This window comes from Narcine bancroftii, chromosome 3 (assembly GCF_036971445.1).
Source record: "Narcine bancroftii isolate sNarBan1 chromosome 3, sNarBan1.hap1, whole genome shotgun sequence".
Classification (NCBI taxonomy): Eukaryota; Metazoa; Chordata; class Chondrichthyes; order Torpediniformes; family Narcinidae; genus Narcine; species Narcine bancroftii.
Window position 1 is genome coordinate 158,579,175 of NC_091471.1, and position 18,956 is coordinate 158,598,130.

Consider the following 18,956-nt stretch of genomic DNA (forward strand, 5'->3'; position numbering starts at 1 on the left):
GCTGCCGTGGGATGGGGGTAGGGGGTGGGGGTGGTGGAAGCGCAATTGACAGTGGGAAAGAGAATGACATCCATGTAGGGGAGGGGGTGCGACTGACAGCTGGTTGGGGGGGGGGGGTGACGGGGGAGACCGACCACCGACAGTTTGCGTAACGCGTTTCTTACCGCGTCAGCGCAGGGGGTGGGTCCCCCCTGAAATTGCTGGGTTGGCGATGTAATGGGTCGACCCCCCTGCTGTTTAAAAGGTGCTGGAAGCACCTTCACCCCAGTAATCGCATCTGGATCCCAGGAGGGCTACCCAAGTGCTGCAGGCTCAGAGGAAGGGGCGGAGCTTCCCTGGGAGAGCACGGTCCCGAGTGTCACGGGGCGAGTGGAATAAGGCGAAGTACCGGGAATTTCGCTGCCTAGAGAGAGAGATCCGGGCTCCGCTGCAGAAGGGTGAGAGAAAGCTGAATTGTGCACATGTCAGACGGCAGAGCAATGCATCTCTGGAGAAAAGAGAGGGAGCTGAATCAGTAATTGGGGAGAGCGACTGCAGGGGAGGGAGAGCGAGGCGATCAGTGCATCTCCAGGGGGAGGGAGAGCGAGGGGGTCAAAGATCTAGCGGGCGAAGCAACAGTTTTCATTGCAAACATCCGAAAGCCTCGAGCGTTTGCACATTGTGTTTTGCTGCTGTTTGGGACGTTTTGTCCGTCCTTGCTGCAGAAACCTCTGGATCGTGGACACGGAGCTTTGGGGCTTGCGTACTTCCACCAGAGCTCAGGTAATTGAGGGGACTTCGTCCACGACGCAGTGACAACGGGTGGCTTTTTTGTTTTGGAGTAAGGATTGCGACCTGGTCATTTAGATGCTGTCACTCAACGGTCGGCAATGATTACAAATTACTGTATCTCCTTGCACTAGGGTTGGAATATTGTGGGTTGAGGTTGCATTGCAAAGACTAAACTCCTTGACTGGGGGGATTGTTGATGCAGGATGACCCTTCAGTCACCCACTTGGGGGTGGGGGGGGGGGGGGGGAAGCTGCACATTTTGCAACTACCCTCTTTGGGAGAAGCAATAAATGGAGGCTCCTGTTTGCCTCTTACCAAGCCACTACTTTGGAGAAGGCAGGATTTCATGTGAGGCTGAATCTATCACGTTTCAGTTTAGATTACTGTATTCGAATGTATTCATTTAGTTCTGTAAAGCAATTCCAACACTTACAACCAAACTATTATTAAACGTAACAAGGTGCAATGTGCAGAATTCGGATGTGGTGGGGGGGGGGGTGCAGAGGGAAACAGCCCAGTGGTGTGAAAATTGAAATTAAATCCTTTCTCCTACAGATCTCCTTTAAACCTCCTTCTCTCATTTTAAACCTTCTCATTTATTTTTGAAACCTCCATCACAGGAAAAGAATTTTGTTGTATAACCTATCTGTGCCTCTCTTAACGTTATAAACCTCTATCAGGTCACCCCCTCAGCTTCCTTCACTCCAAGCCCAGCTTGTCCAATCACTTTCATATCAGCAGTCCTCTAATCCAGGTGACAGCCCACCCCCATCCCTGCTCTCCCTGTCAAGGTCAGCTCTTTACCCCCCCCCTCCAATTCCTCATCCTATGCCCTCCTCCACCCCCATCCTGCCTCTCACTCTGTTACTCCCCTCCCTGGAAGTTGTACCCCTGTCTTCACTCTCCTATTAAAATTGATCTCTTCTATATTTTGAATGATTCATTTGTTCTTGCCGTCATGAACATTTTGTGGGTGGGCTGGTTCCACATCTTTTCTATGCATTGTGTATCCTGACACCAGTCTTGGTGTTAATTTTGACCCTTTATTGTGCAGATTTTCCCCAGATCTCCAGCAGAAAAATCTTTTCTCCCCCACCTCCTTCCATTGTAAATATCAGCCAGGTGGACGTCACACCCACTCATCCAAGTTAGTCTGTTCTAGCTCCAAACATAATATGTTGAGTTTAGCCCAGGCCATACCACATTCCATCCCTTTCACATCAGCCTCTCCTCCTTGTGCTGTCCACAGCGCACACAGTGCATTTGGGGTCGATTATCATACATTCTACATTGCTCGGTATCCAAGATGAAGTGTAAATTAGATTGGACTTTGGCTTTGCAGGAGAAGCCAGAGAATGACAGCAGATGATTGCCTCTCTGACTGGAGGCCTGCGACTAGTGGTGTGTCTCAGGGATCGATGCTGGGACCATTGTGTTGTTATTGACATCAACAGATATGGATGATAATGTGTTAAATTGGATTGGCAAGTTTACTGATGACACTGAGATTATATGTGTAATGGACAGTGAACAAAGTTTAAAGAAAAATGGCCTGCATGCGTGAGGTGTCTCTCTTTTGGAGGACAAACTTGAGTAGGATTCGCACGCTAAATGTTAGGGCACTTTGGAATGCAGTAGAACAAGGAGATTTTGAAAGATGTGTCACAGAAGGATAGTCAAAAAGGAGGGCTTTGACACATTGTCCTTCGAAAATCAAAATATTAAATACAGGAGTTAGGATGTTCTGTTGAAATTGTATAAGACATTGGTGAGGCCAAATTTGGAGTGTTGTGTGCAATGTTGGGTATGTATGGCTATGGTCAGGGTTGATGAGACTAACAGAATAATAGATTTAGGACAGACTGAATGGGCCAAAGGATCTGTTGCTATATATACTATGGCAATCTCTGGTTGCAAGTAATGCAGAGTTGCGTGTTCACCATTGCCCCTTTCTGCTGGCAGTGGTTTGTCACCACACAGTTCCCTAAATCCATGTTGAGACCATTACTCTCAGTCACCCTGAAACAGCTTTCTTCCTTTGGTCATGAGACAAAAATGGGCGGAAGTGGCTGGATGCTGCACTTCTATTCTGCTCAAACTGCAGAAATTTTGGTGAATAAATTTGGAAAAAGAAACCTCCACAGCTTCCTTTCTCTGCACCACTCAATTTCCTTCCAGTCACTCACCCTGCAGCAAGTGTGAGAAGGTCATGCACTCTGTCGGTTTCCTCTGCCACTTCCTCCCCTTCCCCAAGGTCACTAGGGGAATTCCTTATTCTATCAGTGATTTGGATGAGCATACAAGTTGGCATGGTTATTATATTTGCAGATGACATTAACACTGGTGGCATTGAAGAGGTTTATCTGAAATTACAAGTGGATTGAGATGAACTGGGAAAAAGAGGCCAGGAAAGGCAGATGGAATTTAACTTGGGGGGAGGGGGTGTGAAGTGATGCATATTGAGAAGTTAAACCAGGGTAGGACATGTACAGTGTGTGGCAAGGACCAGTGGAGTGTGTAGAACACAGAAACCTGGGGGCACAGAGACATAGTTCGATGAAAGTGGCGACAGAGGTAGAGAGGATGATGTTACATGCTTGCCTTCATCCGTCTGGGCACTGAGCATAGGAGTGGAATGTTATGTTATAGCTGTACATGATATTGGAGAGAAAATGTTTAATATTGGGCACAGTTCTGCTCACCCTGTGTAGGAAGAATGTCATTTAGCAGGAAACAGTGCAGGAAAGATTCACCAGAGTATCACCAAGACTGGAGGTCTTGAGTTACAAGGAGAGGCTGGACAGATTAGGACTTTCTTTCTGGAGTGTAGGAGGCTGAGGGAGGTACCTATGAAGGACTATAAAATCACGAGCAGCTTAAAAAAGATGGATGCTCTTAGTCCTTTTCACAGGAAAGTGGGCCTAAACCTTCCTTTAAGAGTGCCAAAAATCAGGCAAACACCTGAATAAGAAGGTGGGGCAGAGGTTTAAGGGGAAGGGGTCTGAGGGGCAGATTCTTCACACGGAGGGTGGTGGATTGTATGGAATGAGGAAGAAGTAGTGGGAACTAATGTAATGATTTAAACATTTGGACGTGAGTAAATGAGCAATGGTAAATAAATGTTCAGGCAGGCACTCATTTTAGAGAATGGGCAGAATTAGGATCTCTCCATCTCAGCATGTTGTTGAGGTAAAGTTCATTGATGGAATTGGGGATGCTGGGTGAATGTAGAGGGAATGGTGAGGTGAAATGGAACAGGAGGAGGTGCGTGGAGTCTCGACACTGAATGGAACTGCAGAGTTCAATGAGCTCCATGTAAATTGGAATATACAAGGATTGCGAGTATTGTGTAAAACATACTGTACTCATGAATATACATGTGATTTACACAATACTAGAGTCATCAAGTTCTACAGCACAAAAACAGCTCCTTCCACCAAACTTGTCCATGCTGACCAAGTCAAGGTACCATTTGGCTGTGTTTGGCCTATATCCTTTGAAAACATTTTCCGAGGGCGACAGTTGTATATGGATTGATATAGATCTCTTGTTTGGGGACGAGACCGGACAGGTGTCAGAAGTAGGTGGAGGGGAGCATTTGCCATTAGTTTCAACATAATTATGGAAAAGGACAAGTCGGGGCCTCGGGTTGAGATTTTTAACTGGAGAAAGGTCAATTTTGAGGAAATAAGATGGGATTTAGAATGCCTAGATTGGGATAAGTTGTCTTCTGGCAAGGCTGTGCTAGGTTAATAGGTGAAATTTTGAAAGTCCAGAGTTTAGGATTAAAGGCAAAGTTAACCAGCATAGGGAACCTTCGTTTTTGAGGGATATTAAGAAGAGAGAGGTGTATAGCAGGTATAAGAAACAAGGAACAAATGAGATACTTGAGGAATATTTAAAAAAAATACAAGAAAAAGCAAGAAGGAAATCAGGAAGGCTAAAAGAAGACATGAGTTGCTATGGCAGGCAATGTGAAGGAAAATTCCAACGGTTTCTGTCGATACATTAAAGAGCAAAAGGATAGTAAGGGACAAAATATGACCCCTGAGCCTCTTTTCCACTGGCACCCTGCCCCAGGAATAACCTGGGAATTTACTGGGACAAAGTCCAGTGGAAAAGGAACACTGTCCGAACACTGACGTCAAATAATGTCATTTCGTGCTGAGGATTAACCACCTCGACCTCTACTTGTAGAACACTCTGATCCCTTGTGTTCAGTGGAAAAGCAATTAGTGTCCTAGTTAAAGGTGACCCAGTAGAAACGGCACAAAGGGCTTCCTATCCCTGGGACACTGCACAGCCAATTAACTGGGATGCCAATGGAAAGGAGGCTCTTGAAGATCAGAGTGGCCAGCTATGTAAGGAGCCAGAAGAAATGGGAGAGATTTAATTTTTTTTTCCATCTGTATTTACTCAGGAATCTGGCTCAAATTCGAGGAAAGTGAGCAATGATGTCATGGAAGAGGAGGAAGTGTTTGTTGCCTTAAAGCAAATAAGGGTGCATAAATCCCCAGGGCCTGACGAGATATTCCCTCTGACCTTGAGGGAGGCTAGTGTAGAAATTGCAGGGAACCTGGCAGGAATAATGTCCTTCGCCACGGGTGAGCTGCTGGAGGATTGGAGGGTACCTCGTGTGGTTCCTTTTTTTTAAAAAAAAAGAGCTCCAAGAGTAATCCAGGAAATTAGAGGATGGTGATCCTGACGTCAGTAGGTAAATTATTGGGAAGGTGTTCTAAGCGATTGGATATATAAGTATTTGGATCGCCAAGGACTGATTGGGGATGGCCAATGGTTTTGTGCAGGGTAGGTCATGTTTAACAAACCTTAGAGTTTTTCGCAGAGATTACCAGGAAAGTTGTTGAAGGAAAGGCTGTGGATGTTATTTACACGGAGTTTAGTAAGGTCTTTTCATAAGGACCCACGTGGAAGATTAATCAGGAAGGTTTAGACCCTAGGTATTCATGGTGAAGTAGTGGACTACATTTGACAATGGATGGATGGGATAAGCCAGAGAGTAGTGGTGGATGATTGCTTCTCAGACTGGAGGCCTGTGACTAGTGGTGTGTCTCGCGGATCTGCGCTGGGACCATTGTTGTTTGTCGTCTATATCAATGATCTGGATGATAATGTGGTAAGTTGGATCAGCAAGTTGCAGATGACACAATGATGGTGATGTTGTGGGCAGAGATGAAGTCTTTCAAAGCTTGCAAAGGGATCTGGACCAGCTGGAAAAATGGGCTAAAAAAATGACAAATGGAATTTAATGCAGACAAGTGCAAGGTGTTGCATTTTGGAAGGACAAGCCAAGGTAGACATACATTGGAAAATGGTAGGGCACTGAGGAGTGTGATAGAACAGATGGATCTGGGAATGCAAATAAATAATTCCCTGAAAGTGACATCACAGGGAGATAAGGTTGTAAAGAAAGCTTTTTGGCATCTTGGCCTTCATAAATCAAAGTATTGAGTATAGGAGATAGGATGTTATGGTAAAGTTGTGTAAGAGTAATATTTGCAGTGTTGATCACCTAACTACAGAAAAGGTATCAATAAGATAGAAAGAGCACAGAGAAGATTTACTAGGATGTTGCTTGAACTTGAATAGCAGGGAAAGATTAAACTGGTTAGGACTTTATTCCCTGGAGCATAGAAGAATGAGGAGAGATTTGATAGAGGAACAGGTATACAAAATTATGAGGGGTATAGACAGAGTAAGTGCAACTAGGCTTTTTCCACTGAGGTTAGGTGAGATACAGTTCAGAGGACATGGGTTAAGAGTAAAAGGGGAACAATTCAGGGGGACCTTTTCACTCAGAGAAGTGGGAATGTGAAACCATCTTCCAGTTGAAGTGGTGAATGCACACTCAATTTTAACATTAAAAAAAATTTGGACAAGTACATGGATAGGAAAGGTATCGAGAGTTATGGACTGGGTGCAGGTCAGTGGGACTGGGCAGAATAATAGTTCAGCATAGACTAGAAGGGCCAAAGGGCCTGTTTTCTGTGCTGTGATGTTCTATGGTTCTAAATACCAGAGGACATCTGTTTAGGGCGAGTGGATGAAACTTTAAGAGGGGTATCAGAGGTAGATTTTTCACTGAGAGTGATGGGTGCCTGGAATGCATTGCTGGGAGTGGTAGTGGAGTCTGGTACAATAGGGACATTTATAAGACTCTCAGATAGATACATGAATGTAAGAAAAATAGAGCATTGTGAGTGTGAAGTAGGGAAAGGTTAGTTTGTTGTGGAGTAAGTTTACATAGGATAGCACAAGATTGTTAGCTGAAGGGCCTGTACTCTTTGTTCTTAATATTGTGTATCCTTCAATTTTGCTTTTTCTCTTGCTCTGGTAAGTGCAAAGTCTCTGTTTATTGTGTGATCAGTTTGTAAAAAAAAAAAAAAAAAAAATGGGTTGAAGGCTTCTGATAGTAGTAAATTTGGGAATGAGGTGTTTTTCCCCATCAGCTGCCCAGAATTCACCTCCTGGCATTCATTGACTTCAGCGCAACTGAATATTGGATCAGTCAGCATCTGCAGAAACTGGTCAATGATCCTTCATCTAATTAATCAATCCAATATGGACTTCAAGGAAAATGTCTTTCCTGTGTCAAGACTCCAGGAGTAATTCCCTGTTTCGGAGGTATTTAAAGATGAACATTAGGAGTAGAGGATGTACAAAATGAAGGGAAACTCGTGTGGAGCAAAAAACGCAGCTAAATTCAAAGGCCAAATTCTGTTTTGCATGTTAAAGCCATTTAGTATTCTTTCTTGAGTTTGATGAAAATAATAATTCCTACATTTCTACAATGTCCTTTAAGTGGACAATGCACTGTAATTTGCATGTTAAGTGATGGATTGAGGATTAGTTTATGGGTCTGTTAAACCTGCAAAATGCTTGTGTTTTTGTGTAGTGCTGTTAATGAACATACATGGAGCAGAAGGATCATACCAACACTGTGCATAACTTCTCTCCCACTGTGGGACAGAACAGTTTTGATGTCTCCAATCATGAAACATTCAATGGATCAACAGTCACCTTCAACAATCTCTGCTACCAAGTGAATGTCAAGCAGGGCTTGTGTCTACGCAAGACTATTGTGAAGGAAATCCTCCGTGACATCAAGTATGTCGAACAGTATGCGTTGGAGGGGCACCCAGCAACGGCGGAGAAGGGGAAGATTGGCAATGGGAGGGGGGATAAGTGAAAGAAAGGAGACCAAGACAGAGGGGTGTGTGTATATACATTCATATGTGCATGCATCTGTGTGTAATATGTATATGCCTGCATGTGCATTTACATGAGTGTATGTACAAATGTGTGAACATGTTTATGCATGCATATATGAGGAAGAGTGTGAGGGGCTGTGGAAAATGCAGCATTGCTTCTGGATCCTTGCATCTACTAACATCACTTTTAACTACAGTCATATCTTCTTAGAAGTCATCTCTTCACACATACTGTTCATTTTAGTTTTCACTTCCATAAATCTTTGATTTATCTGTGTAGACATCTGCATTGACCTATTTTCCATTTGATGAGGAATCCCTTCCAATATTGTAAACACAGAATCCAGTCCAGGTTCCATCACTTCCCCTTGAGGCCTACCTTCTCTGGTCCCAGCCCCCATATACTCTTTCTGTGTTGGTTCCAATAGTGCTGAGCTCTCTTTTTCTTCTGACATGATGATTCCTCTTCCAGTGCAGCTACGGGTCTGGATACCCGTCAACAGCACGCTGACCTCATCAGCTCGCCGTCTTTCAGGTTCCCCCACAGCCCACACCTTCGCTAACAATTCCCGAACTCATGACGTACCACGCATGCCTGGAAGAGTCGTCAACCGTGTAGGTTCATCCTCCAACACTACACTGCATGCCCCTAGATCACCAGGCACTAATGCAGACTCCTGCGCCTGTCCCTGCTCAGCCGACCTGCCTGGACTCAAGGGGGCGCGAGTCAGGGCCGGCCGAGCTCATCATAGAACCGGCGCCATCTTGCAGATGCGTGATCGGCGCCAATGTAATACTCAGCTGAGCAGGGGTCCTTTGAGGCTTGGGAGCTCCAGTCAGCGACTCCGTGGCTTCAACTTGGTAGGCCTCAATTCTTCAACACTTTTATAAGGTAATTTCTTTTGTAACTGAGTTTTTGATTTCTTCACTTTTGTAGCCACTTTAATCCTCCACTATTCCAAACTCTGTAAATACTATTTTTAACCACTTTTACAACTTTTAAAATCGGGTATTTAACTGGGGAAAGGTGGAACGGTGGAACAGCACGACTTCCCTCTACGCCATCTTGCCACGTCCCCTTGCTCCTGGATCCTTATCACCATCTGTAAATGCTGTATGATAGTCTCCAGAGTGACAGGTGGCAGGCTGGGAGGATTAGCATTAAAGTGGGGGTGCAAATATGCTGTGGCAGACCCACTTGGGGTTTTCCTGCAGTCATTCGGAGAAGTGGTCATAAGCAGTAATGGACTGAAGTGGTGTATGAATGAGATCCTGTGCCATAACACCTGAAGTCAGAAGGTAAGGTTTAGAATCTCAACCTTTAACTAAAATAGAAAATAGGAGCAGAAGAAGGCCATTCAAAAAATCCTGCAGATTTTGTGAACTCTTACCCTATTCCTGCTTTCTCTCCACATCCCTTCAGCCAGAAGGACCACATCCATCTCCCTTCTGATTATATTTAATGAACCTCCTTGAACAACTTTCTGTGGCAGGATGTTCCACAAGTTCACAGCTCTGAGTGAACAATTTCTTCCTCATCTTGGTCCTAAATGACCCCACCCCCCACTTCTCCTTAGATTGTATCTCCTTGTTCTGGAATGCAACATCAGGAACATTCTTCCTGCATCTAACTTGTCCAGTCCTGTCAGAAATGTATACGTCTCATTCTTCTGAATTCCAATGAGAATAACCCAAATTTATCATCTTTGAATCCTTTGCTCCTTCGAATGTCCTGAGATGTCTTTATCTGATGATCTGTTAGTGCGAGGTAACTAGTTAATGAAATACCTAGATTTATCACAGTGAAATTAAACCCCAAGACAATCTTCCCATGACGCACACACCAACAATGTGGACAATTATTCATTGACTTCACTCACTGGTTTTCTATTCCCTCTTTTCATGTTGAAATCTCTCAGCTTCCTCCTGCCAATTTCTTTTACCTCTATTGATTAGCAGGGTGTCACTTGGAGCCATGGAGCAACGAACTCTCTACTCGAGGAATTCAGTGGGACAAATACCATCTTGGGGAGAGAAAGAATGATTGATGTTTTGGGACAGAACTGTTCAAGGGTTTCAGCCTGAAAGGACAACTATTTTTCTCCCACTTGTGCTGCTTGTCCTGTTGAATTACTCCAGCAGATTGGGTTTGGCTCCAGATTTCAACTTTAAAGTCTCCCGTGTATCTTCCTTTGGCTTTTTTTAGAGTTGTATCGTGGCAATTAAACAATTGATCTTGCATCAGGTGGTATAATTGTGGGGTGTGCCTGCTTTAGTGTGTGATTAAAACTGGACTGTGATCATTTCTCTGATTCTTTTGGCCTGAATCATTCACTTTCCTGTGGACCTTTATTTTTAACTTTATGAACTATTGCCAGCTCAAGTCTTCTTTAATGCAGTGTTTGTAGCTATGAATTGTACTTGGGATCATTGTAGCAGCTCTCCACCATAGTTAATTTCCCTCTTAACAGTCTGTTGTAGTTACACAACTTTCCCTTGCTATTTCACTTTGCAGTGGCATCATGCGGCCTGGTATGAATGCTATTATGGGCCCCACTGGCAGTGGCAAGTCATCGTGAGTATTGCAATTAAGTACAGTCTGCAGCACAAGAGTAGGCCATTCAGCCCAGCCAGCATATCCAGGAGCATAGGAGGCTGAGAGGGAAGCTTATGGAGGTGTATAAACTCATGGGGGTCACAGTCTTTTTCCTCAAGATGAATCTAAAACTCGAGGGTAGAAATTTAAGTTGTATGGGGAAAGATTTAAGATTTGGAATGAGCTGCCAGAGGAAGTGATAGAGTTAGCTACAATTATAACATTCAAAAGATATTTGGACAGGTATATGGATAGGAACGATTTAGAGGCTATGCAGATGAATGCGATTAACTTGGTCAGGAGGGACATGTGGGGCTGAATGGCCTGTTTCTGTGTTTGTTCTGTGATACTCGTCAAATGTAAAATTCTGTAAATGTAACTCTTTGTCTCATTGTAGTGATGTACTGGTAAGAACCTGGGCTTAAGGTGTTATCAAGTTGCAGAGGCTACGTATTGAATTGACAGTTCTAAACCATGACAATGTCTTGGAGATTGCTTGAACACCATGTAATTTGAAGGGTGTAAAAGGCTGTTGGATAGCAAGTTATGTCTTTTTAATGATAATGAGTTTGTCATATACAATGCACACATGCACCAAAATTCTTACATGCTGCAAGTTCAACTTCATTATTATCTGACTGTATACCAAATCAACTCAAATCAAGGTTATTGTACAAGTATAACCCGATGAAACAGTGTTTTCCAGTCCTTGGTGCAAAACATGCAGTCACACAGCCAGACATAACACACATACAGACAAGCAATACATATGCAGGACAAGTATTTCATCTATACAAATAAATAAATATTGTTTCATGAATACAAAAGTCTTGATGGTTAGTGTGAGCAGTTCCTTTGGTCACTCTGCATTCTCACTGCCTGTGGGAAGGAGCTGTTCCTCAGCCTGGTGGTGCTGGCTCTGATACTCCTGTATCTCTTCCCCGATGGGAGCAGCTGAAAGAAGCCTGTGTGCAGGGTGGAAGGGGTCCTCAATGATTTTGCGCACCTTCTTCAGACAACAATCCTGGTAGATCACATCGATGGTAGGGAGGGAGATTCCACTGATACTCTCTGCCATTCTTATGGTCCTGTGGATTGACCTCTAAGCCATTTCTCTGCAGCAATCATACCAGGACACTTGATAGGACGCATATAGAAGGTGGTGGCTGGAAGCCTTGCCCGCTTCAGTCTTCTGAGCAAGTGCAGTCGCTGTTGTCTTCCTGACAAGTGAGGCAGTGTTGAGTGTCCATGATTGGCCACTAAGTGAACTGGAAGGAACTTGGTGCTCTCCTCTCTGACAGAATAGTTGATATGTAGTGGAGGGTAGTTGTTTTTGGTTCTACTGAAGTGCATGATCATCGCCTTCGTCTTCTCCATGTTAAGACTCGGGTTGAAACTCTCGCACTGTTTTGCAAGATTTTCCACTTCTATGAAGTCTGACTCATCATTGCTGTGATGAGACCAACTACTAATGAGTCATCCTCAAACTTGATGACACTGTTGAAGCTGGATCTGGTGATGCAGTTGTGAATCAGTAGCGTGAACAAGAGCGGGCTGAGCACACAACCCTGAGCTGTGCCAGTGCTCAGCGTGACTGTGTGGGCATTCTGGTACCAACCCGGACAGACTGTGGTCTTCCCATTAGGAAGCCGAGGATCCAGTGACAGAGAGGGGAGTTGAGTCCCAGGGAGGGCAGCTCCTCCACCAGCCTCTGGGGAATGATCACATTAAACACAGCTGGTCAATGAACGGCAGCCGGGCATATGAGGCGTTCTCCAGGTGGATCAGGCTTCAGCATCATCTGGAACAGTTTTTTCTATAGGCAAATTGAAATGGGTCCAGTGTCTCTGGGAGGTGTGCTTTGATCTATTCCATCACCAGAAGCGTGAAGCATTTAATTATGGTGAAGGTCAATGCCACTGGGCAGTGGTCATTGAGGCCTGTTATTGTTGCCCTCTTGGGTACCAGGATGATGGTGGCAGTCTTGAACCCTGCAGTTACAAATGACTGCTGTGATGAGATGTTGATGTCCATGAAGACCTCTGTCACTTGATCTGTTCAGTACCCAACCAAGTATGTTGTCTGCTATCTTGTGTGGGTTCACCTTTGATAGGATTCTCCTCACCTCGGCAACAGCTATGCAGGGGGCCCTTTCACCAGAGGTACACAGAGCTTTCTTTGGCGTCATCCTGCTCTTCTCATCGAATCAAGCATAGATGATGTTCAGTGTTTCTGGAAGGGAGGCGTCATAGTCTTTAACTCGCAAGGTTGACTTGTGATCCGTAATCGTCTTGATCCCTTGCTCATGCACTTCTTGTCGCCGGTGTTGCACACCGGTCTGTGGATCTTCCATGTGTACCCTCCACTTTGGCCTTCTGGATTGCACAGGAGACTTCACCCCTGGCTGATCTTAGTGCCATTCTATGTTCGACTTTGAAGGGAGCATCACGAGCTCTGAGGAGGGCCTGGATCTCTGTAACCAACCATGATAGCTTTGGTTGTGAAGCATTTGATCACAAGTGGTATCATCGATGCAATTGCTGATGTAGCCAGTCACTGACCTTGTGTGCTCCTCTATGTTAACATGACCATTGTAGGTGGCTGCTTCCCTGAAACAGCTCCAATCTGTGGTCTCAAAGCAATCTTGCAGTGCTGCTTCCTCCCTCCAGCCAACCACCCCACTGGCCACATTCTGATATCCCTGCGAAGTGACCTACTTTGCTTTGCCAGCAGTCTGTATGCCAAGGTTAGGAGGATGAGAATGTGATCTGAGTAACCAAGGTGGTGGCAAGGTGTAACCAGGAATTGAGAGAAATCAGTAATCAGAGATGAGATTGCTGAGTCTGGAATGGTGTCCTGGATCCACTTTTCTGTAATCAGATTTCAGATTCACATCTAGTGTCAAAGTACATACATGACAGCATATATACACTCTGGAATTCTTTTTATGCAGAAGGTGTTAATTCTCAGTCTATCCCCAGTGCTGGCCAGTTCCACGCTTCTGCCTCCTCCAGCAGTGCTTTCGATGGCCTTCCACACGTTTCCCATGATCTGCTCCGTAGTTTGCAGCAGTCTGTGTTCCATGCTTCAGTTGTTTAAACTGCGCAGAATCTTACTGATCCGATTCACCTACCTTCACGTACATCAATCCCACCCAGCCTCTTGCCATCTAACAGTTTGGGTGTACCAAGAGTTGGTTGTTATAAAATGTTTCCTTTTGTCAGTTAAATCAATGATTTGATGAGAACATTTAGATTATCATAGAATTCCCATAGAATTTAGTTCAGTCAAGTGTTTGATAGGTTAAATCATGACTTAGATGAATGGGAGAGCCCTGGGGAGTGTTGTCGAAAAGAGATATACAGGTATATAGTTACATGAAAGCAGCAATGCACTTGTCTTTATTAGTCAGGGAATTGAGTTCAGAACATCAAGTTACAACTGGATATGACTTTGTTGAGACCACACTTGGACTGTACTTCCAGTCACCCAGATGTCAATAAGCTAGAAAGGGTGCAGGAAAGATTTATGAGAATGGAAGTGGGACTGGAGGACTTGAATTATAAAGTAGTTAGGCTATGACTCTCTGCAGACTAGGAGGCTGAGGTGGGACCATATAGAGGTTTATAAACTCATAAAGGCCATATATAAGGTAAATAGTCACAATCTTTATCCCAGGGTAGGAAATCTGAAACTAGAGGGCATTGATTTGAGGAGAGGGGAAAGATTTAAAATGGACCTGAGGGGCTATCAGAAGTGGTAGAAGCAGGGACAATTGTTAGGTTCAGTGGTGTGTAAAGGTTTAGAGGGATATGGGCAGAACACAGGCAAATGGAACTAGCTTAGCTTGGTCAGCATGAGTAAGATGGGCTGAAGAGTCTCTTCCCATGCTGTAGAACTCTGGCTTCAGAAAGTGGAGAACAAAATCCCAGTTGACAGTGGCATTGGGCAGATGAGGAGACGCTGCATCCCCTGGGGAGACGCTGCATCCCCTGGGGAGACGCTGCATCCCCTGGGGAGACGCTGCATCCCCTGGGGAGACGCTGCATCCCCTGGGGAGACGCTGCATCCCCTGGGGAGACGCTGCATCCCCTGGGGAGACGCTGCATCCCCTGGGGAGACGCTGCATCCCCTGGGGAGACGCTGCATCCCCTTTGCATCCCCTGAGGAGACGCTGCTGAGATGAGAAATCAAGGCAATCTCAGGTGGATAAATTTTGGACTAGGTGAACAGTGGAAGTGATTCTCTGCTGAGTCTAGGCCAGTATTTACTACTTGGCCTTCATTACTGAAACAGATTATATCATAACTACCATATTTCTGTATGAGGGTTTCCTATGCACAAATCAACTGCAATATTTCCCACAGAACAATGTAGCTACACTTCAAAATCAACTGTGAAGCACATTGAGACAACTGGGGAAAATGAAATACTTATGCACTAAAATACCCACTCTCTAAACTAGTGGTTCTCAACCTTTTTCTTTCCACTCACATAGTATTAGTAAGGGATTACTTAAGGTGGTATGTGAGTGGGAAGAGAAAGTTGAGAATCACTGCTCTAGACCCAATTGTTACTGAAATATTTTGCTTGAGAAAAATTGTCATTGGCCCATTTCCTGTGGAGGTATGAAACCGTGCACATAACGGGTCAATTAGGTACGATTAAAACGGTGGTTTTCAAACTTTTTCTTTCCACCCACAGACCACCTTAAGCAATCCCTTACTAATCACAGAGCAACGATGGCATAGGGATTATTTAAAGTGGTCTGTGAGTGGAAAGGGAAAAGTTGAGAACCACTGCTCTAAACAGCTCATTTTCTTCAATTTCCAAATTAATGAGCCAGAAATGATCTATGATATAAAAACATAACAAAGCATGACTTTAGCTAGTGACTGGATTAGTTTAGTCAATAATCTTTTGCCCATCATTATCTCATGGGGCGGGGAGTGGGAGGAGGCTGGTTGTTATATTCAACTCTGAGACATGGGCACTGGGCTGTAAGAGAGCAGAGCAGCCAATTATGTGAATTTTATGAATGACGACTGTGTTATTTCTTAGCTTATTAGATATTTTAGCTGCCAGAAAAGATCCTACTGGTTTAAAAGGACAAGTGCTCATAGATGGTGCTCCACAGCCTACCAATTTCAAATGTATCTCTGGTTATGTGGTGCAGGTAAGAATCTTTTCTTTCTGGGAATAAAATTATTCATATTTCAGAGATTCGTCATAACACTTTCAGATCTACAGTGTTCTTTCCCTTGAAAATGGATTGACAGAGGGTGTGGGGGGGGCACAATTAGAGAGTCAGATGCCTGATCTCAGCGGACCTATTTTGAACCCTGGAGGGCTGGATGAAGAGTGTTGTCCTGGATTACTGTTGAAATGTGTTCTGAGAACCCAGCAAATGAAGGAATTTGAGTGGGTATTGATGTGACTGTTCTGGGAATCCCAAGAAAACTGAATGTAGGAAATATTCAACATCTGTGGAGTTTTCTTGCCTTGGAGACCTCTTTGGCAGTTTCAGTCCTCATTCAGCTCAATTGCCCCCTTGGTACTATCCCTGTGACTGCAGGAAATGCTATAATTTCTCTTTCACCCCCTTCCTCACCACTATTCGTGGCCCCATTCAGTCCTTCCAAATGAAGCAACACTTTGTGAATCTGCATGGGATCATCTAATGCAACTGGTGCTCCTGATAAGGTCTCCTCTACATCAGAGAAATTGGACATAGATTGTGGCATTGTTTCGTTGATCATCTTCGCTCTGTCGCTGCAATAACAGGGACCTCTTAGTGGTCAACCACTTTAATTCTACACACCATTCCCACGCCAACATGTCTGTCCATGGCCTTGTCCTGTCAAATTGAGCCACACACAAATTGGAGGAACAACACCTAATATTCTGGACAATCTCCAACCAGATGGCATTGGCATTGACTTCTCTGGTTTCTGTTAATCCCCTCCCTGAGGTCTCTTTTTCCTCATCTCTGTCTCCTTTCCTCCACCTCCCCTCCCCCTTCCTTTCCCTCTGCTATGTAGAGTTGACCCCTTTCCCTATAATTTCTCAGCTTTTTTATTCTTTTCCGCTCCCACCTGTATCCATCTATGACGTCTTAACTGTTGGTCTGTACTCCACCCCTGCCTCTTCCTCCCTCCTCTCACCCCCACCTCACCAACTATCTTTTTATTCTGGCACATGCATGTTTTTGCTTATCCAGTAGAACTCTTGATTATCCAAAATGATCGGGACTGGGCTTGTGTCAGAAAAACAGTTTTTTCAGAGAACAAGTCAATTTTTTAAAACCGCCCAGTAGCAACAGCAAATCACTTGTATCAGTGTTTAGATAACAAGGGAAGGCTTTTTAAACACTAAAATAATGTTTAATTCTTACCAAAAAAATGCTGGTCGCCACAGATCACCAACCCTTCCCCACCGAGGTCCCACTCCTGCCAGGAGGCTGCTCTCCGTGATGATGCCAGGATAAGGGATTCTTCAGACCGCTTGCGGCTGGGAGACAGTGGCATGCAGTTTGATGGGGAGAGTTGGAGAGGAGTCAATAGGGGAAGGTAAAGAAGAAATGGAAAGGGAGGGGGGGAGTGAGCTACCTAAAGCAAGGACCTTCGTCATTCTAATCTCATCGGGTGAATCTTTTTCAACCTCTGAGGTCAGTTCAGCTCCGTTTATATATTTTTTAAAAAAAATTTTGGATAAGAGGTTTTTGGAGAATCCCTATTTAGGATAACTGGAGTTGTACTCTGTGATGAATGACCAAGGCCTGAAATGTTGGTCACCCTTTTCTTCCTATGGATGCTGTGTGACCTGTTGAAGTTCTCCAGCCCAGGTGTGCATTGCACATAACCCTAGCATTTGCAGGCTTTCTCGTTCAATGCTGTTAGTTACCATTTGCAGAAGATATTCCATCCTTTACCTGTCTGAGCATTTCCCAAAAATCCTTGGAGAGTATGGAGAGTTTAAGGTTGATCCTTTTTTCCAAACCAGCCAGGATCAGTTTGCACTTTGTTTTCTTAGCCTTGTCTGTTAAGCTTGTTGTGGAGACCGGTTTAAATCCATTGTTATTGCTTTCATCTCTGAGCAAAGGACGTGCTTCAAGGTGTAACAGTAATATTTGTTGTAGTCTTGTGATACCCCATCCTGGTTGATCCGTGCAATACCTGTAAGCTGTCTGTTCATTGCTTTTTTCGTGTTCCAGGATGACGTGGTGATGGGCACGCTGTCGGTGAGAGAGAATTTTCAGTTTTCTGCAGCTCTGCGGTTACCGAGCACCATCAACAACAAGGAAAGGAACGAGAGGATTGACCAGGTCATTAAAGAGCTGGGACTGACCAAAGTTGCAGAGTCCAAGGTTTGACCATCTTTGTCATCTTTATTGAAAACTCCAGTTTTTTTTTGCCATTTCTTTTTAAATGTTCAGGATTTAACAAGAACCAGAACTCGCTGCGAAAAGAATGCAGTGTGCAGTACTGTTGTTGGCGCCTGACCCCTGCCAGAGCTTTTGTAAGGCAGGGATTGGTTGTGACTTGTCACTGCCAGTTTATTCCAATATAAGAAGTAGGAACAGGCTATTCGGTCTATCGAGCCTGCTGCACCAGTGAATGAGATTGAGACTGATCAGCTCCACCAACCTCCCTCTTCCCCATGACTTCACAGAAATCTTTCCAACTGCATTTTAAATGCATTTAATGAGATGACCTCCACTGCTTTTCTGAGTAGAGATGGAAGAGGAGTCCTTCCTTGGAAGAGACTCTCATTTGCTTTTCTTTCCCTAATCGGTGGAAAGGAATAGACAGAGGGACGAAGATGTGGGCGAGTGGGTTGTTGTAATGGAAACCGGAGAAGTCTATGTTAATGCAATCCGGTTGGAGGGTGCCCAGATGGAAGATGAGATGTTCCTTCATTTTTTGGGTGGTCTCATTCTGACAGTACATGAGATCATGGACAGACGTGTTGGCAAAGGAATGGAAGGCAAATTGAAATTGGTGGCCACTGTGAGATCCATACTATTGTGGCGGACAGAGCCGTGCTGCTCAACAAAGTGATTGCCCAATTTTTGATGTAGAGGAGATGACAGCGGGAGCACCGGATTCAGTAGGTGATCCCTGCAGATTCACTGTGGTGTTATTTCACATGGAAGGACTATTTGAGGTCCCAAATGATGGTGAAGGAGAAGGTGTGGTTGCAGGGGAGCATCTGTTTCGGTCATGGGGGATCGTGCAAAGGGGAAGATTGGTGGGGAAGGAGGAATAGATGAGGGAGTCATGGAGGTAGTGGTCCCTATGGAAGGTGGAGAGGGGAATATGTATCTAGTGGTGGGATCACGTAGGAAGTGGCTGAAGTGG

The 18,956-nt window shown here is 44.6% G+C and overlaps 1 protein-coding gene across 3 annotated transcripts in view; it reads left to right on the top strand.

Annotated features, from left to right (window-relative positions):
* Positions 1-224: 224 nt before the first annotated feature.
* Positions 225-18,956, top strand: part of LOC138757764 (broad substrate specificity ATP-binding cassette transporter ABCG2-like) — a 116,339-nt gene continuing 97,607 nt past the window's right edge. Inside the window, exons 1-5 of one of the 3 annotated variants that reach the window (XM_069925599.1) lie at positions 225-437; positions 7,685-7,896; positions 10,516-10,575; positions 15,658-15,772; positions 17,810-17,962. In XM_069925599.1, the coding sequence (XP_069781700.1) occupies positions 7,703-7,896; positions 10,516-10,575; positions 15,658-15,772; positions 17,810-17,962 (522 nt within the window). In that variant the 5' untranslated portion in view covers positions 225-437; positions 7,685-7,702. Of the gene's footprint in view, positions 438-582; positions 763-7,684; positions 7,897-10,515; positions 10,576-15,657; positions 15,773-17,809; positions 17,963-18,956 lie in introns of those variants that run through there. The other 2 variants (XM_069925600.1, XM_069925598.1) reach the window with 2 other exon arrangements.